We start from the raw sequence: 23,235 nt of genomic DNA on the forward strand, positions 1-23,235 counted from the left end.
CTTGATGATTAGTGATGTAAAGCATTTTTTCATATGCCTTTTGGCCATTTGTATTTCTTTTTTGAGGAAATTTCTGTTCATTTATTCACCCCGTTTTTTGATGGGGTTAGAGGTTTTTTCCTTGCACAGTTCTACTACTTTCTTATATATCCTGGATATTAACCCTTTATCAGATGAGTATTGGGTAAATATTTTTTCCCATTTCGTGGGTTCTCTCGGTATTTTGGTCACAGTTTCCTTTGAGGTGCAGAAGCTTCTTAGTTTAATGTAGTCCCATTTGTTTATGTTTGTTTCCACTTGCTTGGTCAGTGGTGTTTCATCCTTAAAGATGCTTTTAGCTTCAAATCCCATTGCTTTAAAGGTAGCTTTAGGGTAACAGTCTTAGTTATCTCTGTGGGGTTCCTGAGATACCTTTCTAATTGTCCCAAGTCTATTAAAACCATTCATTGTGCATTTCCTTTTAGATTTTAAATCAAGTCATGCAATAAGACTCTCAAATCCTAAGTCAAATGGCACAGAAAAAGAAACAGCTTCTTTTCAAGTCCAGTGTGGAAGAGGGGCTCTGTGTTGCTAAACATAAATCTTGCAGATCTGCTGGCTTCTCAGTTCATAGCACTCAACTCCTTGACTCCTCAGCAACTCCTTCTCTTCAGCCGTATCTCGAGTTTTCAGCTGGGGGAAGTGCGCTGGAGAGGCAATGAAGTCATAGTGCCGGTCCAGATACCGCAGGTAGATGAGCATGTGAAGGGCATAGGCCAGCACCAACAAAAGGATCAGGGACATGGCCAGGCCGATCAGAATGGCTGGCGAGAAGGAAGAGGCACAGTCTCGGGCCTTGGCAAACTGGCTCCCACTGATGGTAAAACCTTGGATCTGTCGGGAGAAGGAAAAGAGCTGAAGTAATGCAATCTTTCTCAGAAAGGAATCCAGAGGGAAGGAAGATGAGAAAGGGAACTAATGCAGAACACAGGTCAAGGGGCCTCGGGTCTACCAGTTATAGGAAGAGTGGTATAGCTATAGATGCAAAGCACAGACTCAAAAGCACTGAAAACACAAGATCTAAATGACAGCCAGAAAACTTTGAAATGTGACATGTGCTTTGGGGGGGGGGGGGGGGGGAAGAGAGGAGGGGAGCATATGGACACTGGTGGTGAGTCTGATACACGAGGTGGGACTGGTGATGGAATATTGTGTGCCTAAGACTCATCTATCAATAACTTTGTCAGTGAGAGCTCTTTAATTTAAAAATACTTAAAAAAAAAAAACCATAGTCTTTCTCTCTTAAGATCTACTTCCCAGTTGGCTTGGGGACACTAACTTAGTTCACTAAATGGAAGATATTGTGGCTATATTTGCTAAATACTTTGAACACATTACCTAACAAATGTGAGTGTGCTTATGGCAACAGTGAAATTTAATTTTAAATAAAGATCCAGAATCCTGGATAGGTACAGTTGTCATAATTAAAAGATTCATGAAATTCAAGTCTCTAGAGCCTCTTTTAATCTGATTCTCGGCGATCTTCTGGCTCTTCTCAAACCACAACTGCGGTGGAATCTCTAAAATTCAAAGCAAACTTAAAACTGTACAAATTTCATTGAGTTTTCTATTAGAAGATGAAATCATGAAATGTGCCACTCCGGGGATGGATCTGGAGTGTCATGTTGAGTGACATCAGCCAGAAGAGGGACAGACACAGAATGATCTCTTTTTTGGGAGAGTGAGGGACAGGCCACACCCTGCATTGTACATATCTTACACTTGGTTCTGGGCTCAGAAAACTCTCCTGGCTCAAGAGACCCTCAAGGGACCCTGTGGGGTTCCAGGGATTGAGCCCAGGTGGGCCACATGCAAGACAAATGCCCTGCCTGCTGGTACTAACACTCCAACCCCAGAACAATGTTTCTTATATGTGGGGTATAAAGAAGCATAGTAAGGAAATAACAAATAGACAAAGGCAACAGAACCTGAGAACAGTTCTACAGAACTGGGTTTGCCATCGTGGGGTACCAGGGGTTGAGTGGGGTGATACTGAGACTAATGGAAAAAATAGACACTCTGATGGAGAGTGTAGTATTAGAGCACTGAAGCATGAAATATTATCATTACTATAAATGATAAAAATTTTTATCAAAGTTTTTTGATCAATTTTTTTAAAAGTTTTAAAGAATTTTAATTTTGTCCACTTTATTATGAACAACTTTGTAAACTATGGTGTTTAAATGGAAAAAAATATATAGTTTTGTCTTAGTTCTTCTGCCTTGTACTCTATGGGCAGGAAGTCTCTTAAAGGAAAATACTCTAGTTCCAAGGAAGTAAAATAGAGATAATAATAAAAGTTGGTACTCATCGAAGGTGTCTTTATGTACCAGATAGTACCTTACCTCATTTCTCACAGAAGCCTAAGAGTAAGCTACTAATGCAATCCCTATTTTATAGATGAGGAAACAGAGGCAAAGAAAAGTTAAGCAAACTTGCCTAGAGCCATAGAAATGTCAAGAATCCAAACCCAGGCCATCTGGCTTCAGAGTTACTTGTCAAATTATGATTCCAGAACTCCTGGTGAGTTCTGTCTCATCTTTCTCCTGTCATTACTTCTTCCTCTTTTTGGCTGATCCTCACAGATCCAGCACTGTTTTTGTAGGAGCCACCTACCAGCCCCTCCTAGCATCCTGCCCACAAAACAGAAAAGAACACTTTCTCTTTTGTGCAATTGAAGTAGCCTAATTACTTGGAAGTAAGAGAACATCATTTTGACAAATGTCCCTGAAAATAGAACACTGCCAAAAGGAAAGGAACAGGGTTAACAGAACAACTACTCTAAAATGAGAACAATCTCCTGTGGAATGCAAACCCTACATTTAGCTGTCATTTAGAACATAAACCTACATAATGCCACCTCATTCAATCACCTTGTTAATTTTAAAAGGGAACATCAGAAAATGGAATTATCCATGAGTATTTTATTAAGAATTCATTTTTTATGAGTTAAGTGGAATTTGGGCATAGTTCCATGTAAACGTGATTATAATCACCCATCGTGATCTTAGTGGCCTTGCTCACCAACAGTCTGTTGTCTAGAATGAATCCAAATAGCTTCTAAAGGAGATTCTTGGCTAGGCTTCTGGGACCCTTTGCCTGACCCCTACTATGAAGAGGCAAAATAGACTTCTCTTCAGTCTAGCTCCTGAGGAGTCAAGTTCCTCAGTAACAAAAGTTGGCTTCCTTGATTGATATAACTCCAGTCAAGCCAACTCCAGGATCACATCATCACTTAATTCTTACCATTTGATTTGTTGAAAACAGAATCTGTGAATAATGTCTGAATATTACTATCCATTTTCTTCTCCACCAATAGTTGCAAAAACTTTATTAAGCTCATGCGTGAGTATTGTTTGTCCCATACTTCTTGACATCCTGAACATTTCCCATAAAAATACAGAGTTTAGGGCGGGAGAGATAGAACAGGGGTTAAGAAGCTTGCCTTGCACACGGCTGACATTGATTTGATCTGCAGCGTCAGATGTAGTGTCCTGAGCAGAGAGCCAGAAGAAAGTGCTAGAGAACCACCAGGTGTTTGTGTGGCCACAAAACAAAACAAAGAGTTTTGGGCTGGGGAAGTGACTCAAAGGGCTAATGTGCACTCTTCACATGTGGGAGACCAAAATTTGATACATATCATCAGATGATACCCTGAGAACACCAGAAATAACCCTCCTAGTCCAGGAGTAACAGTGGAGTGGTCCAACTCACCCCTGCAAATACGCAAAGAATGGAAGTGACTGAAAGGAGACCATCTGTTTCAAAAAGGGGAAATTTCAGGGTTGTCGCTTCTCTTGAAACGTCAGAGGACCAGCAATACCGGGCCTGCATTCCTATGAAGCAAAGTTAGCTGGAGTTGAACAAAAAACACTCCTTGAGCTGATGATCAACTTTGCCACAGCCTCCAGCTGGCAACCCTGAGAACTTTGAATTTTTAAGCTAAGGCACCTGAGTTTGCCATGCATGGGACATCACACTATTTCATTTCTAGACTACACCAGATCAACGAAGATGCATGTGGAGACAATAGCCTTTTGTACATATTTTTTAACCACCATCATCACCTCCCCAATTCTGCCCTGGACTGAGTTTGTGTTCAACCCTGAGCTTATGTTCAGGTGTTTTAACAAGGCTCAGCTTGACAATGCTGAGTTTCTGGTAAGGATAAGGTAAAGGTAAAGGTAAAGGCCCTCCCGTTGATCGTCGATTTGCTCGAGCGGGCCCAGTAACGTCTCCATTGGAGACTTTGTTGTTAGTGTGTTTGGCATATCGAATACTCTCGGTAGCTTGCTGGGCTAAGATCAAGTGTAGTATCTGTTCTTATCAGTTTAATATCTGGTAAGGATATTGTTCAGGATGTTGGTGTGCCCTGCATCACAGCTGGGGCAGATGCTCTCCTCACAAGCACAATTTCAATAGTCTTCTGAACCCCGTGAACATGAAACTGAGGAGCTGTTTTTTTTTTTTATGTCAGCTGTTTCAAAGTTTTAGAGTCAAATCTCTGTGTCACTTCTAGCCAGGGAAAAGAGAGGATATGATGGTTTTTACTAACCTCACCCAAAATGATCTTTTCTTCCTTTGGTTTTCTTAACCCCTACATCTTTGCTCCTTGGTGTCTTTTGGTTTTGCTTTTGCTTTTTACTTTATACAACAAAATCTACCATCTTAACCTGTCTTTACCATTTTCAGGTATACAGTCGAGTGGCATTAAATATGTTCACATTATAAAACTAGTGCCACCATCCTTCCCCAGAACAGTTCTTATCTATGCTGAAACTCTGTATCAATTAAACAGAAATGCTCCCCTCCTTATCTTCCCCAAGCCCTAGAAACCCCGATTCTACTCCTATCTCCAATTCTGACTACTCTAGATACTTAATGTAAGAGGAATAGTAAAAACATTTATGATTTTTTGGTTCACTTCCCTCAGCATAATGTCCTCAAGGTTCACTCATGTTGTATGTATCTAAATTTTTCTCTCTGTTTAAGGATGAATTACATTACATCCTAGTTGTCTAGATCTGGGTTTTGTCCACTCACAGATCAACATTTGGGATGTGCCACCTTTAGGCAATTGCTAATAATGCTGCTATGAACATGGGCGTATATATACCATTCAAAGTCCATGGTTTCAACTCAAAACAAAATTGCCATATTTCATGGTAATTCTATATTTAATTCTTTTGAGGAATTGCTATTCTGTTTTTCATTGTATAAGTGGATGTACAGGTTTACATTTCCATTAGCAATGTATAGGAATTCTAGTTTTCAATGTTATTTTTCTAATAGCACTTCCATGTCACCATTAGTAATTTCTGAAACAAATTGGGGGCAAAACTTTGTCAATTCTTCTGTTGAAATCATGTGTGTTAATGATTTCTTGTTTTTGCATTCTATCATATTGCCCTTCTCTTTTAAAAAAGTCAAGAAAAATTGGGGCTCGAGCGATAGCACAGCAGGTAGGGTGTTTGCCTTGCATGCAGTCAACATGGTCGACCCAAGTTCGATTTCTCTGCCCCTCTCGGAGAGCCCAGCAAGCTACTGAGAGTATCTCGCCCACATGGCAAGCCTGGCAAGCTACCCGTGACATATTTGATATGCCAAACAGAGTAACAAATTTCACAATGTTACTGGGCCTGCTCAAGCAAATATGAGCAACGGGAGGATAGTGATAGTGATGGTAATATGTAAATTAAACATGCGATAGTGTCTGTGGAGTCAGACAGTTCAGAATTCAAATTCTGGCTTTATCATTCATCAGTTATACCACTTGGGAAAATAGTGTAATTATAGAGGATTTTTTTTGGTAGACAAAGCACAATGCCAACACATAGGGAGATTTATGCTTAGGAGATATAGAAAATCCTGCCTAATCCAGTCCTGTCACATATATGGCAGGGAACTATTTACTTCCATCAAGACAGATAAGAAATTGAAAAAGTGGAGCTGGAAAAATAGCACAGCGGGTAGGGCATTTTCCTTGCATGCGGCTGACCCGGGTTCAATTCCCAGCATCCCATATGGTCCCCCAAGCACCGCCAGGGGGAGAGTGCAGAGCCAGGAGTAACCCCTGTGCATCGCTGGGTGTGACCCAAAAAGAAAAAAGATAAAAAAAGAAATTGAAAAAGTGAGTAACTTGTTGGAGCTGACCCCAGTGGCTAAGAAGTGATTTCAGAGCAGATCTGTTGGACTCTAATATGTAATTTTCTTCCCCTGGCATTGCCATGATGGCCCTCCCAGCACTGCAGGTTGTAGCTCTGGTTCTCATCCCTGTTCCCAGCACAGCCAACTGTAGTCTCACTGGTCACCAAGCATTACTGGACCAGAGCATTGCCAGGGATAGCCCTGGTAATTGATGAGCACTGCTGGGCCATAGTCCCCAGAGGGTCAAACAATGCTGGAGATGCCACGATATATAAAAATAATAATAATAATTAAAATGACTAAAATAAGATGAAAGTGGGTTTGTTAAAACAGTACAAAGGTTGCATGTGGCCAATGCTAGATCAAATCTCCAGAATCACAAATGGTACCCCCCAGCACAGCTAGGGGTCACTCCTGAGCACTGCCAGGGGTAGCCCTCCAGATGTCCTCCTCAGAACAAAGGGTTTGCTTCTTCAGTATTCCAACCCAGCTCATAAAACCCCCACAATTCTCTATATTAGGGGGGAGTAGGGGAGTGCAGAGGGAGATGGTATACATATATGTTTCATATAAATATGCATACATATGTGAATTCCATTTACATATGGAAAAGATTAGAAAGTGCCTATAAAGGGACATGCAAGACTCCACCTCTTATTTCAGTAAGCTGAGGGGAGCCAGGAGCTTTCCTGCCAGGTAAACAGCACAGAGGAACTTAACAGGAGCTGTCTTTCGGCCTGAGATCCTGGTGGTGACAAGGACCCTCTCGTGGCCCCATACCTTTCCCCAAATACTTTCAAGAGGATCTTTGGGATATTTTCGACTTCCTGGCCGACGGTTCTGTTCTCCACTAACTGCCAAAGCTGTCACTCACACAACAGATGCACTTCTTATCTGCCCTGATAGGATCACTGCTCCAGTCCTGAACGGAAATAAAATAATTGTCCGGCCACCCCTCTCCCGAGAAGGGCCTCTCAGAGCAGGAAGCGTCAGTCACTGGGCTTCATGCCACAGCTTTCCTCCAGCTTAGTGGGCTGGCATTCCTCACTGATAATTATTCCTGACTGCAGAAATCTAAATGCGAACACAAAGTCCTTAGGGTGGGGGGTGGGGGGGAGGGTCCAGGGAAAGGAAATAATCTCTTCTATGTCATTTTATATTTTAGAAAATTTTTTAAAATACTAAAATCACTGGGCTGGAGTGATAGCACAGCGGGTAGGGCATTTGCCTTGCACAAGGCTGAACCAGGTCAACCCCAGTTCGATTCCTCTGCCCCTCTCAGAGAGCCCGGCAAGCTACGGAGACTATCACGCCCGCACAGCAGAGCCTGGCAAGCTACCGTTGATGTATTCGATATGCCAAAAACAGTAACAAGAAGTCTCACAATAGAGACAGTACTGGTGCCCACTCGAGCAAATGATGAACAATGGGAGGACAGTGCAGTGCAGTGCTACTAATATCACTAAGTATGTAACACTCTTCTCTTTTCCTGGAACAGTTTTGTGGCAAGTATTTTCAGGCAAATAATTGGGTTTTGTCAGCACCACATACACAGGTGCACTGGAGTTTCAGCTGATTACCTGGAAATCAACAAAAGTGACCTCCCACAGGCTTGACATATCATCCGTGTAGCTGGGCAACAAGAGGGCATCATATCTCTGGAGGTTGCTGACGTGCTGGCAGTGATAAGAGTAACTTGATGGGGCATAAATGCCAGTTGCATTGAAAGTTGCTTTGATTGAGTTATTAAAGATAATCTCCACTCGGTGCACACTAAACCAGCTCTGCATGGACAACTTGTTATAATTGGTAAGGATGAATCTGAAAGGGATTATAAAACAGTATTACCCCCACAGCACTTGAGCAGTTGCTGACGCAGCACTTCGTCTGTGAACAGTACAACCGCGCCCTCTTCCGTCAGCTAGCAGAATTGACGCGAAAGAGACAGCATTCTCGGGTTCTGAACAAGTCTCTTGGCTGAAGGGAATCAAGCAAGGGACAGGGTAACCTCCAACAGGGAGCAACACAAACTCCTGTGAAAGGGGAAAGACTTGGATTTTGACTTTTTTACAATGAACACTTGGTTCTAGTATTGCGCAAAAAGGTTGATAAAAAACTTAAATGGACATCAATATAAAATCAGCCAAATAATATATTAAAGCAAGGGTACTTACTATTAAGGTCGAACACACTTTTATGTTCTTTGTGTGTTTTATTTTATGAATGAAGCACTACTACTACCATAGATCAGACCAGCAATATTTGTCAGTTGAAAAATTAAATACACATAAGGATTAGATTGTTCAAGTTTCACTCAGAGAGCAAGTATTAGATCCCAGCTTCAAAACCAGTTTGAGCTGGAGCAATAGTACAGCGGTTAGGGGGTTTCTTTGCGTGCAAACGACCTGGATTTGGTCTCTGACACCCCATAGGTTACCCTGAGCCCTGCCAGGAGCGATCCCTGAGTGCAGAGTCAGAAGAACATCCTGAGCACAGATGGGTGTAGTCCCCAAGCCAATTAAATTTATTAATTAATTAAGTTTAAAAATCAAAACCAGTTTTTGAGACCAGTGCCCTTATTCTTGGCTATTTTGAAATGGCATACTCTCTACTTATAAAAATATTAAAATACATATTATGTCATCAAATCTTTTACTTTAAAAAAAGTGTTATGGGACCAGAGAGATAGCTCAAAGCACATGCTTTGCACATGGAATCACTAAGCATGATCCCCAGTACTGCATGAACACTGAATACTTTCAAGATTGACCTCTTAGCACTGAAACAGAATGACCCTAGAAGCACCACCAATTTTTGGAGGAGGTGAAACTGGCAGGTACAAGGGGGAAAATACTAGAAATATAGAGGCCAAAATATTAATACAGACTATAAGGGTCACTGGATTATAGGTGATTTTTATTGTCCTATTTTATGACTTAGTCTTTCCTGGGTTTTTTTTCCACTTCCAATAAAACTATACAGCTTTGTCTTAGTTTGGGTTCCTGCAGAAGCAGACCCTGAGTCAATGATGTGAAGACAAGAAGTATTTGGAGAGATGAGCCAAAATTTATGTTGGAATTTGGTCATTCAGAATATATAAAGCAGGGAGAGGATAAATAACAGAGGAAGAGAAAGCAACCCCAAAGGGCAGAGAATTAAGCAAATGTCCGCAGCAAGAAGTGGAAGTTGATGACTCTGGGAAAGCCTGGGAGCCACATGGAGGGCAGGCCTGTGTTCTCTGACCTGAGAGAGTCAGGATTCTTTCAGTTCTTGGCTGAAGACTGCTGGGGTAGGGCTGGCAAACTGTGGTCCCTTTGGACAGAGAAAGCATTTAAGCAAGAAAACACTGTTGAAAATGAGCTGGTCAACTATGCTTATCTCAAATGGAAATATCCAAGGAAATGTAAACAGGTTCTGAAAGTATCTGACCCATACCTTTATCATCACAAAGCATAATAAAGATATTTTCAGGAGGAAAGGGATCAGAGACACTCCCATATACAAACATGTATATGTGTTTGGTATTCTGTTTCTTTTTTAATCTTTTTTAATGCAGTTTCCCTGAACGATGACAGCTTGTATTTTTGGAATTAAGACCATCATATAGAGTCCCACGATACATAGTGCTCTAAGGAAGCATTTTCAAGGTTAGATTGCAGGTTCTCAAAGTTGTCAAGTGCAACAATCTTTCTTAATGCATGTCATCACAGAAAGCTATACATCCAGGTTTATGCGTGATGTTCTAAGAAGAACAAAGGTGTAGAGTCTTTCTCAAACATGCTTGGCCACTGGGCCTCTTTTCTCGGGAATCCTATATTTTCACTTATGTTTTCATAGAAGTCAACTTAGAAAAGATGGCTTTATCACACCCTGCTGGTTTTCTCAGTAATGTAAAAGAATCAGATGATTGTCCGCACGAAAAGATTGGTCCTATAGGAAGGGAAGCATTATATTTTTATAAGAAAAAATGTAATGCCTTCAAATTCCCAACACAGAAGCAGAGTAGTTTCTACATGATTGAATAAACCCCTCTGCTGGCAGGTGTATCCTTCCTTACATAAAGATAGAAAAATGCAGTCCTGTTTTGTCTGTTGGGGAATGTGGCTAACAAACTTTTTCATTATTGTTAAATGATCAGTGGTTTATTGCAGAGAGCTATGGAGAAAACAGCTTCAAACCAGAGCCTCAGTGGTTGGAGTTTTAAATATATTTTATCCTTAGCTCGGAGGGAAAAGGTATCATATTCTCCCATTCATGTGTTCATGTGTCCTAATAGAGGGAGAAAAATTATGGGACACAAAACACTGGTCCCAGCACTCCCAGCCCATGCACAGAATCATTCAGATTGGTTTGTCAAATGTCACTGGGAGTTTACCCAAGGCCCCATGAGCATAAACTGGGAGGTCTCCACCCACAAAATTAAAGAACAAAACTTTACCATAGGTAGGGTCCCATCATAACATGCTGACTGCTGAGTGAAGTGGCATTTCATGTGTACAGGACTTGGCCCAGAGCAGGCTCTAATACTTACATGCTGAATGAAAAATGATACGGAGCTAATCTGAAGAGCTGAGTCTAGGGAATCCAAAGGTATTCCTATGACACTCCACAGTGGCGTACATACCTACCTTAGATCTAAGCCTTTAGGATTTTCAGCATCAATAAACTTCAGAGACAACCTAAGAAAACAGAAACAACAGTCTAGAGAAAGGAGATGGAGAGATAGGTAGTACAGAGGTTAAGGCACCCATCTTGCATGTCACTAACCTTGGTTCAATTCCTGGCACAGAATTTGTTCTCTTCACCCCAACACAAGTGATGACCCTGGACATCACTAGGTGTGGCCCCAAAAGAACAATATTAACAGCAACATTTTTAAAAGAGGGATTATCTTTATACCATACTCAAAAATGATCTCAAAATGGATCACAGAAGCTGAATGGATGCCTAGCACACACAACTTCCTGGGTCTAATCTTTGCACGACATCCCTTTCATAGCATCACTGTGAGTAGACCAAGGAGCCCTTAGCACCCCAAAGAAGGCAAAATAAAGCCCAGGAATTACACACCAAAGTAAAAAAATACTATCACTCTTACAGGAAAACCATTTTGTAATCTGTGATAGGCAATGGTTTCTTTAAAACACACACATACACACAAAACCATAAAGCAGAAAAGGAAAAAAATGGACAAATTAGACTTATAAAAAATCTTTTACTTTCTAAAAGATACTGTTCAGAAAAACAAAAGTTAGTAAAAGAATGGCAGAAAATTTTCAAACCACATTTATATAAAGATCTTATATTCAAAACACAAGAAATAAGTAACAATTAAATTTACTAAGAAAACACAGAGAAAGCACTTGACAAGATTCAGCACCTGTTTATAATGAAAACTCTCAGCAATCAAGCACTCCTGAAATACATATGGAACAAGAAATGCCCACAAATAGTTAAAGCAATTCTTGGGAAAAAGACATGAGGAGGCATTACCCTCCCCAACCTCAAACTCTACTACAAAGCGGTAATAATTAAAACAGCATGGTACTGGAACAAAGCCAAGGCAGCAGACCAATGGAACAGGGTGGAATATCCCAAATGTAAGAACATCTAATCTTTGATAAGGGGGCAAGAAATGTGAAGTGGAACAAGGAAAGCCTCTTCAACAAATGGTGCTGGTATAACTGTACAACCACACGCAAAAAAAAAAAAAAAAAAAGGTCTTAGACCTCGACCTAACACCATGCATAAAAGTCAGATCAAATGGATTAAAGAGGGGTCTGGAGCAATAGCACAGCGGGTAGGGCATTTGCCTTGCACGCAGCCAACATGGCCGACACAGGTTCGATTCCCAGCATCCCATATGGTCCCCCAAGCACTGCCAGGAGTGATTCCTGAGTGCATGAGCCAGGAGTAACCCCTGAACATCGCCAGGTGTGACCCAAAAAGCAAAAAAAAAAAATGGATTAAAGATCTCAACATCAGGTCAAAATCCATAAGATACATTGAAGACAAGGTCAGCAAAACTCTACAGGGTATTGAGGCTAATGGTGTCTTCAAAGATGACACTCCACTGACCAGCCAAGCGGAAACAGAGATAAACAAATAGGACTATCTTAAATTAAGAAGCTTCTGCACCTCAAAAGATACAATAACCAGAATACAAAGACAATCTACGGAATGGGAAAGGATATTTATCCAACACCCATCTGATAAAGGGTTGATATCAAGGACATACAAAGCACTGGTTGAACTCTACAAGAAGAAAACATCTAACCCCATCAAAAAATGGGGTGATGAAATGAACAGAAACTTTCCCAAAGAAGAAATCCGAATGGCTAAAAGACACTTGAGAAAATGCTCTACATCACTAATCATCAGGGAGATACAGATCAAAACAGCAAAGAAATATCATCTCACACCACAGAGACTGGCCCACATCCAAAAGAACAAAAGCAACCAGTGTTGGCGTGGATGTAGTGAGAAAGGGACTCTCCTTCACTGCTGGTGGGAATGCCGACTGGTTCAGCCCTTTTGGAAAACAGTATGGACAATTCTCAAAAAATTATAAATTGTCCTCTCACTTGACCCAGCAATACCTCTCCTGGGAATATATCCTGGAGAGGCAAAAAAGTACAGTCGAAATGACATCTGCACTTCTGTGTTCATTGCTGCACTACTCACAATAGCCAAAATCTGGGGAAAAAAAACCGAGTGCCCGAGAACAGATGACTGATTAAAGAAACTTTGGCACATCTACATAATGGAGTACTATGCAGCTGTTAGAAAAGATGAAGTCATAAAATTTACATACAAGTGGTACTATATGGAAAGTGTCATGCTAAGCAAAATGAGTCAGAAAGAGAGGGACAGACATAGAAAGATTGCATTCATCTGGGGAATATAAAGTAACAAATTTGGAGACTAACACCCAAGAATGACACCCGAGATAAGTACCAGGAGGTTCACTCCATGACTTGGAGGCCAGCCTCACATGCTGAGGGAAAAGGCAGCTCAGATAGAGAGGGGAGCACCAAGTAAAGGGTGTAGGTGGACCCCCCCCCCCCAGGATGGGAGACACATGCTGAAAATAGACTATAGACTATAGACCATGATAGTTACTCAATGCTTCCTTTGCAAACTACAGCACCCAAAAGGAGAGAGAGAACAAAAGGGAATGCCCTGCCACAGGGATGGGGTGGGATGGGGGGTTGGGAGGGTGGGAGGGATGCTGGGAGCATTGGAGGTGGGGAATAGGCACCAGTGAAAGGATGGGTACTCAATCATTGTATAACTGAAACCCAAGCACAAAAATCTGTAAGTCTACAACTGTACCTCGTGGTGTTTCACTAATAAAAATTTAAAAATAAATAAATAAAATAAAAACGTTAAGTTCTTATCAGAACTTTTTTTATGACATCTTATTGTCTCATTCCTATTTTGGACAAACTTGCAGGCTATCGAATGTAGCCTGCCCACAGGGCAGAGTCTGGCAAACTCCCCGTGGCGTACCAAATATGCCAAATACCAGTAACAATGATGGGTCTCATTCTCCTAAATAGCCTTGAATATAATCTCACGGCTAGGATGAAAGAGACGTTACTGGGGCCTGCTCGAGGCAATCGACGAATAATAAGAAAAAAAAGAAAACTCTCAGCAAAATGGGCATTGAAGGAACTTTCCTCAATATATGCAAAGTCATCTATCACAAACCCACAGCCAGCATCATTCTCACTGGGGAGAAACTAAAAGCCTTCCTCTAAGTTCGGGGACAAGAAAAGGGTACCCACTCTTGTCACTCCTATTCAATATAGTACTGAAGTTCTTGCCATAGTAGTTTAGGCAAGAAAAAGATATCAAGGGCATACAGATAGGAAAGAAAGAGGTGAAGCTACCACTATTTACAGATGATATAATACTAAGAAAAATCCTAAAGACTCTACAAAAAAACTTCTAGGAACAATAGATTTGCATAGTAAAGTGGTAGGCCACAGAATCAACACTCAAAAGTCCATGGATTTCCTATATACAAATAATGAAAGAGAAGAAAGTGATATTTAAAAAAATCTCATTCACAATATTGCCTCAAAAAATCAAGTACCTTGGAATCAGCTTAACTAAAGAGGTGAAGGACCTATATAAAGAAAATTACAAAACATTACTTCAAAAAATAAAAAAGGACAAAAGAAAATGGAAACGCATCCCCTGATCATGGATAGGGAGGATAACTGTATCAAAATGACAATTCTCAAGATTAGTACCAGGAATTTTACTCCATGGCTTGAAGGCCAACCACACATTCTAGGGGAAAGGGGAGCTCAGATAGAGAAGGAAGCACCAAATAAAGGGTGTTGGGAGGATCCTCCCAGGATGGGAGAAGCATGCTGAAATTAGACTATAGACCAAACATGATTGTCACCCATTGCCTCTTTTGCAAACCACAGCGCCCAATAAGAGAAAGAGAGAGAGAACAAAAGGGAATGCCCTGCCACAGAGGCAGGATGGGATGGGGGGGATGGGGGTGGGACGGATACTGGGATCCATGGTGGTGGGAAATGGGCACTGGTGGAGGGATGGGTATTTGATCATTGTATAATTGAAACCCAAGCACAAAAATTTGTAAGCCTACAACTGTACCCCATGATGTCTCACTAATAAGAATTTTTAAAAAAGAAAACTAAAGAAAAAAAAAGGCAATTCTCCCCAAAGCACTATCAGATATAGTGTAGTTCCTATAAGGAGACCTATGACATTCTTCAAAGAAATAGACAAAACACTCCTGAAATTCATATGGAACAATAAACCCTCATGAATAGCTAACGCAATCCTTGGGAAAAAGAAGATGGGTGGCATCACCTTCCCCAACTTCAAACTGTACTATAAAGCAGTAGTAATTCAAACAGCATGGTATTAGACTAGAAAAAGACCTGCAGACCAATGGAACAGAGTTGAATATTCTGTCACAGACTCTTAGATATATGACCACTTAATCTTCTATAAAGGAGCAAGAAATGTGAAATAGAACAAGAAAAGCCTCTTCAACAAGTCGTGCTGGGAAAACTGGATAGCTATGTACAAAAAATATGAACTCTGACCTCTATATAATGCCAGGTACAAAAGTCAGATCAAAGTGAATTAAAGAGCTCAATATTAGACCTGACACCAAAAGGTACATGGAGGAAAATGTAGGCAGAACCCTCCATGACACTAAAGTTAACAGCTTTAAGGATGATATACCACTGACCAAGCAAGTGGAAACAAACAAAAACAAATGGGACTACATTAAACTAAGAAGCTTCTGCACCTCAAAGGAAACAGTGACCAAATACAGAGAGAGCCCATGAAATGGGAAAAAATATTTACCTAATACCCACCTGATAAGTAGCTAATATCCAGGATATACAAGACACTAGTAGAATTGTAGAAGAAAAAAAACCTCCAATCCCATCAAAAAATGGGGTGAAGAAATGAATAGAAGCTTCCTCAAGAAAGAAATACAAATGGCCAAAAGGCACATGAAAAAATGCTCTACATCACTGATCATCAGGGAGATGTAAATCAAAACAACAATGAGATATCATCTCACACCACAGAGATTGGCACACATCCGAAGGAACAAGAACAACCAGTGCTGGCGCAGATATGGGGACAAAGAGACTCTCTTCCATTGTTAGTGGGAATGCTAACTGGTTCAGTGTTTTTAGAAAACAATATGGGCATTTCTTAAAAAACTATAAATTGAGCTTCCATATGATCCAGCAATACCATTTCTGGGAATATATCCTGAGGGTGCAAAAAAGCACAGTAGAAATGACATCTGCACCTGTATGTTCATTGCAGCACTGTTCACAATAGCCAGAATCTGGAAACAACCCAAGTACCTGAGAACAGACGACTGACTAAAGAAACTTTAGTACATCTACCCAATGGAATACTATGCAGCTGTTAGGAAAGATGAAGTCATGAAATTTGCTTATAAATGGATGGTCATGAGAGTATCATGCTAAGTGAATTAAGTTAGAAAGAGAGGGACAGACAAAGAATGACTGTGCTTATTTGTGGAATATAAAATAACATACTATGAGACTGACACCCAAAGACAGTAGAAACACGGGCCAAGAATATTGCTCCATGGTTGGTAGGCTGCCTCAGGATCTGGGGAAGAAGGCAGCTGGAATATAGAAGAGATCACGAAGTCAATGATGGTTGGAGGGATAGTTCGGAATGAGAGATGTGTGCTGAAAGCAGATAAAGGACCAAAATGTTATAGCCTCTCAGTTTCTGTAATGTAAACCATAATGCCCAAAAATAGAGAGAGAGAGAATGGGAGAAAATGTCTGCCATAGAGGCAGGGGGAGGGGTGGGATGGAGTAGGGATACTGGGAACATTGGTGGTGGAAACTGCACTGGTGGAGGGATGGGTATTCCAACATTGTATGACTGAAATTCAAACATGAAAGCTTTGTAAGTGTTGCTCACAGTGATTTAACAAAAAATAAATAAATAAATTTTAGTTTCTCACGGTAAAATAAAAAATAAAAATAAATTCACTAAGAAAACAGTCCAACTTAAAATGGCCAAAAGACTCAAGTAACTTACAAAGAAAAATATGCAATTCTTTTTACATAGCTAATAACCACCTAAAAAAATTCTCAGCATCTTTAATGTAACATAAACATTATATATATTTATGATATAAAAACAAATATTCATTGACATCTTTCTTAACGTTAACACAAGCTTTCCTGGAGCAGAAACAAATCAACTATTATTTATAATAATAACCGTTTCTCCTTTTCATCCAACTCTTCCCCCTAGGCACATGACAAAAGCCAGATATCATCTTGTATGAACTGGGATTTGTAATGCAGGTGAGAAACAAAAATCATGAAACTGGGACTTAATATTGAGAGCTACAGCAATTCTTCATCACCTCCTAGGAAAGGAAGGAAAATCATGTTCTTTACTTAGTGTCAAAAAAAATTCTTATAAGAGAAAAAGGACTCTGAGAGTCTACCTCCAAATGCACTCAGAGGAGCTTTATTAGCCTGTGGATGGAAGCAAATGACTCACACAAAGGAGACAAATGGCTCATGGTCAATACCATAACACATGAACAAATCTCTCCAAGGGGAAAGTGAGACGCTCTTTTAGTTTCCAATCCCTAAAATGTCTTGATAGTTAAGTTTTTTATATCTTGACATGTGAACACATTCCTCTGGGATAGCAAATCTCTAACTACAAAGTTTTCATAGGACCCAGTAGAGTGTGTTTTGAAATTACTAAGTATGCAAAAAAAATAAAATAAAAATACTTTCTCCACATACACATTCTAAACATACCCAGCACTATTGAGGATATGAAGCAAATGAAACTCTCATACAATACTGGTATGAGATAAATGGGACAACCTCTTTTTAAAATGGACTATTTCTTAAACTTTAAACATCCCAGCCATTCCACTCCTACATAAATACATAATAGATTAAAATATGCTCCTACAAAGATTTGTGTACAGATGTCTAAAGGACAACATACTTGAAAAGTTGTTTAAAAATTGGAGAAAAAATGCTCCCTTTCTCCCTCCCCACTCTGGAAAAAAAGATGGCGGCCACATGGGAACCTTGTGGAGAGCAGGTATGAGCCGGGGGTGTGGGGGCGACTAAAACCTCATGGGAAGGGGGGCATTCCGGCCCATTCCTCATGCCCTACCGAGGTCACCAGTTGCCCCCCACGAGTGGCTCTCCGGCACGGTCATGGCCCCAGAAGCACAAGGACTTAATGCAGAACCCAGCAGCTTGGAGCAGAAAAGTGAACGGACTACGTGTTAATCCACGCCATTATGCCTGCCTGGAGAGGAAAGGGTGTTGCTCCCTTCTGCCCTCCCCACTCTGGAAAGAAAGATGGCGGCCGCATGGGAGCCTTGTGGAGAGCAAGTATGAGACGGGGGTGTGGGGGAGACAAAAACCTCATGGGAAGGGGGGCGTTCAGGCCCATCCTTCACGCCCTACCGAGGTCACCAGTTGCCCCCCATGAGCGGCTCTCCGGCACGGCCACAATTCCAGAGCACAGAAACCAATCTCTTAATTATCTGACTTTCAGTAGAAATACTTCCAGGGTTAATAAGTAAAATAGCAGAAATCCAAAACAGCGTGGCCGCAATAGCGGCTGCGCGACAACATTTAATTCTTGAACCCAGCTGTAGAAAGCAAATCATTTCACAATGCTTTTTCAGCATGCCTGATTGGGGGGGGGGGGGGGGTAAACTCTAAATAATAATGGTGCATCTTTTATCGAAACAATGAATCTAGTCAAAGTAGATAGAGTGTTAACTAAAATTCATCTGCCTCACAGGCATTGGGAGAGGTGGGAGGTGGGGTTTTATTGGGGTTCTTCGTGGTAAAAAATAAGTATTGGTAAAGGGAAATGTGTTTGATATTTGCATTACTGAGACCTAAACCTGAAAGCTTTGTAACTTTTCCCACAGTGATTCAATAAATAAATAAATTATTTTAAAAAATTGGAGAAAAAAAGAAATTTCCATGAGAAGATGTATAGGTAAATTGTGATATAACCATATAAAGAAATACTTAACTGCACAGAAATAGAAAGAACATAATGTTCATACACGAAACAATGTAAAAAACTGTTAAATGTGTTACGCTAAGTGAAAGAAGTCTAGAAAAGAGTATATGTCATATATTATATTAATGTAAAATCTAGAACATATGAGCTAATTCATGATTAAAAGTAGGTCAACGGTTACTTAGCAGGAGTGGCTGGGATGGATTACAATGGATTACAAGAAAATTTGGGGGAATAATAAAAGTCCTTTAATTTTACTACTGGTTTTATGGGCATATACACACACCAAAAGTGACATAATAGTATATATTCAACGTGTGCAGAGTGTACTTCATTTATATTTTAATAAATGTGAAAACTAGGAATGATGAAAATCTAAATGAATAGAGAAAAATTGTAAGCAATTTAAATAAAGTACGATGCTATAACGTGACATTATAATACCTAGAAGTTACAATATTTTAGATATAAAATAAAAAAGTAAAAGTAGTTATAAAATGTTCCATCATAAAAGCTTTTTAAAAAGTCATCTCATTTCTTTTTCTTATCAAGAAAAAGAAATTTCATTGATTGAGCTAAAGTTTATTCTTTTTGTTTTGTTCTGTTTTGTTTTGAAGCCACACCTGGCGGTACTCAGGGCTTACTCCTTACTCTAAGATCAGGGATCACTCCTGGAAGATATAATAACATTGTACTGCCACTCCTGCCTCTAAAGTTTATCTTAATACTATTTATGGGAGGGGTCTGATGAGCGTCTCTTTGATTCCACTGTTCTTCCTGCATTAACATATGCCTCAGAGACCTGGGCCCTATGCAAACAAGATGAGAACGCCATTCAGGTCTCCCAAAGAAGAATAGAAAGAGCTATGCTTGGAATATCACGTTTCACTCAAATGAGAGAACGAATCCGGAGTTCTGACATCCGTCGATGATCAAGGATCAGGGACGCTGTCTCATTTGCCAAGGTGTCGAAAATCAGATGGGCTGGTCATGTAATGAGATTTAAAGACGACCGTTGGACTAGAGCTGTTACTGATTGAATTCCACGGGATGTCAAGAGACCACGTGGCCGCCCACTTACCAGATGGTCAGACTTCTTTGTCAAGATCATGAACGATCGGTTTGAGGCCCTCCATGTTCCCGGAGCGAAGAGATGCCATTGGGCTACATTAGCACGCGACAGGGACAAATGGAGACGTTACTGGCGCCCGCTCGAGCAAATCGACGACTAACGGGAAGTTAAGTGATAAGTGATTTATGGGAGGGAGGAAAAATGCTATAATAAAAATAAACCAGGTCCCAAGGGATATTGCAGCAAGTAGGGCATTTGCCTTGCACGTGGCCAACCAGGATTTGAATTCCCAACACTCCAGATGGTCTTCCGAGCCTGCCAGGAGTGATCCTTGAACACCATTGGATGTGGAAATAAATAAATAAATAAATAAATAATAAAAACAAACCACACATGTAATATTATAAAGAGAAATTTATTTCTAGCGTGATAAGTTTAGACAATTTAGAATTACTACATATATTTTACAAGCTAATTTCTCAATTATCAAGACTTGGGCTGGAGCGATAGCACAGCGGTAGGGCGTTTGCCTTGCACGCAGCTAACATGGCCGACCCAAATTCAATTCCTCCGCCCCTCTCGGAGAGCCCAGCAAGCTACCGAGAGTATCTCGCCCGGACAGCAGAGCCTGGCAAGCTCCCCGTGACGTATTCGATATGCCAGACACAGTAACAACAAAGTCTCCAATGGAGACGTTTCTGGGCCCGCTCGAGCAAATCAATGAACAACGGGAGAACCGTGACTGTGACAATCAAGTCTTCAAAAGGAATTTTCTCTAATCATGCTCCGATGTGTTACAAGTCATGAAAAATATTTTCAAGAGATAAAGTGCACATCTCAAAGAAGATTTATAAATCTGACTGGCCACTTATTCTAACAAAAAGTTATCCCATTCATGTTAGGCATCAGAATAGCTTGCTTTCTCATAAACTAGCTCTAGGGTTCAAACTCTAAACCCTAAAGCAAAGCTGTGCTGAGTGTACCTATATACTCTGCTCAGCAACTTCCAAGCTTCTGACCCTCCAAGAATTCTCTCCAGACGTTCTGTTGTCAATGAATTGTTTCCTTGCCCTGCTAGAAACAACATGAGGCCTCCAGGTTCAATCCCCAGACCCACGTGGTGCCCCAGCACTGCCAGGAATGACCCCCTAGCACAGCATAGGAAATAGACCCTGAGCACTGCTGGGTCTGGTTTCAACAAAACCAATTCAACCATCACACAGTGACAATTTTTTTAATTATTTCCATGTATGCTACCTTTCACGCTTAAGACAGATTTTGAGACTATATTGCCTAAACACAAAATGTACAGATGCACTGAGATTATTCTCAATTTCTGATGGTCTAGTTATTTTAAAAGATTCCATGCCACCCCAAAAAATAAAAAAAAATTGTAAGTGGAACATCATAAAAGTCTTCATCCCATTTTCTTCATGTTGAATAATATGAGGAGAAAAAGAAAGAGTTGAAAAAAATTTCATATATGTGGAGCCATGCTGTCAAACCCATGTTATTCAAGGAAAAATTAGTGCTAAACTAGACTCAATCAGGTAACTAGACAGCTTTTTAGTGATCATTAGTATGTTAGGAAAGTCCTGACTACTCTTTTTTTTTTTTTCCTTTATTTTATTTTATTTTTTTTAAAGTTGTAGATTTACAATTTTTTGTGCTTTGGTTTCAATTATACAATGATCAGATACCCATCCCTCCACCAGTGCCCATTTTCCACCACCATGGATAATATCCCTCCCACCCCCATCCCCCCATCCCCCCGTCTCTGTGGCAGGGCAATCCCCTGTGTTCTCTCTCTCCTTTTTGGTGTTGTGGTCTGCAAAAGAGGCATTGAGTGGCAAACATGTTCAGTCCATAGTCTACTTTCGACATGCATCTCCCCTCCTGGGAGGATCCTCCAAACATCCTTATTTGGTGCTCCCTTCTCTATCTGAATAGCCCTTTCCTCTAGGATACCCGGCTGGCCTCTAAGTTATGGAGTAATCCTCCTGGTGCTGATCTCAGCTATTCTTGGGTATTAATCTCATACTTTGTTACTTTATATCCCCCAGATGAATGCAATCTTTCTATGTCTATCCCTCTCTTTCTGACTCATTTCGCTTAGCATGATACTTTCCATATTGTACCACTTGTATGTAAATTTCATGACTTCATCTTTTCTAAGAGCTACATACCTCCAAAGAAACAGTGACCAAAATACAAAGACAGTCTACAGAATGGGAAAGGATATTCACCGAATACACATCTGACAAGGGGTTGATATCCAGGATATACAAAATACTGGTTAAACTCCACAAGAAGAAAACATCCAACCCCATCCAAAAATGGGGCAATGAAATGAACAGAAACTTTCTCAAAGAAGAAATCCGAATGGCAAAAAAGCACATGAGAAAATGCTCTACATCATTAATCATCAGGGAGATGCAGATCAAAACCACAATGAGATACCATCTCACACCTCAGAGACTGGCCCACATTCAAAAGAACAAAAGCAACCGATGCTGGCGTGGTTGTGGCGAGAAAGGGACACTCCTTCACTGTTGGTGGGAATGCCGACTGGTTCAGCCCTTCTGGAAAACAGTATGGACGATTCTCAAAAAATTAGAAATTGAGCTCCCATTTGACCCAGCAATACCACTCCTGGGAATATATCCCAGAGAGGCAAAAATGTATAGTCGAAGTGACATCTGCACTTGTTTGTTCATTGCAGCCCTCTTTACAATAGCCAGAAACTGGAAGAAACCTGAATGCCCAAGAACAGATGACTGGTTAAAGAAACTTTGGTACATCTACACAATGGAGTACTATGTAGCTCTTAGAAAAGATGAAGTCATGAAAGTCCTGACTACTCTTTTGTGCAGCATTTGGCAAGTTCTCAAAGGTTGTATGCTTTTTCACAACCCTATAAGAAACGGCCAAGAGAAATGTGGTAAAACTTCATCATTGAGACAGTGGGCTGAGAGCAAGGTTCCCATGTGGGGACCCAAGTTCAACGTCCAGAACTGCATGGTCCTTCAAGCATTGCCAGGAGCTACGTCCCAAAATGGAGCTCTACTGGGTATGACCCTCAAATAAAATAAAGCACAAGAAAGACTCTTTAGATTCTAGCTATATTAATAAATAAGCTCTATGACTGTAACAAGCTTCCTAACCTCAAAGACAGTTGATTTCCTCTCCTAGAACATGGGTGAGGGACCAGAGAGTACAGCAGGTAGGGCACTTGTCTTGCATGCAACTGACCCCAAGTTTTGATTCTCGGCATCCCATATGATTCCAGAGCACTTCCAGGAGTGATTTCTGAGTGCAGAGTCAGGAGTGACCTTTGGATATTGCCAGGTCCCAAACAAAACAAACAAAAAGAACATGGGTGATAATAGTAG

At 40.6% G+C, this 23,235-nt stretch overlaps 1 protein-coding gene and 1 pseudogene across 3 annotated transcripts in view; one reads left to right on the forward strand and one right to left on the reverse strand.

Annotated features, from left to right (window-relative positions):
• Positions 1 to 266: 266 nt before the first annotated feature.
• Positions 267 to 23,235, reverse strand: part of LOC130021783 (V-type proton ATPase subunit S1-like protein) — a 37,429-nt gene continuing 14,460 nt past the window's right edge. For all 3 annotated transcript variants that reach the window (XM_056112592.1, XM_056112591.1, XM_056112593.1), the window contains 3 exons: positions 10,815 to 10,865; positions 7,767 to 8,007; positions 267 to 873 (listed from right to left, as the gene is read on the reverse strand). In XM_056112592.1, coding sequence (XP_055968567.1) covers positions 571 to 873; positions 7,767 to 8,007; positions 10,815 to 10,865 — 595 coding nt within the window. In that variant the 3' untranslated portion in view covers positions 267 to 570. The remainder of the gene's footprint in view (positions 874 to 7,766; positions 8,008 to 10,814; positions 10,866 to 23,235) is intronic.
• LOC130021896 (uncharacterized) lies at positions 4,316 to 4,545 on the forward strand (annotated as a pseudogene).

The sequence above is a fragment of the Sorex fumeus genome, unplaced genomic scaffold, assembly GCF_029834395.1.
Source record: "Sorex fumeus unplaced genomic scaffold, SorFum_2.1 ptg000018l, whole genome shotgun sequence".
Classification (NCBI taxonomy): Eukaryota; Metazoa; Chordata; class Mammalia; order Eulipotyphla; family Soricidae; genus Sorex; species Sorex fumeus.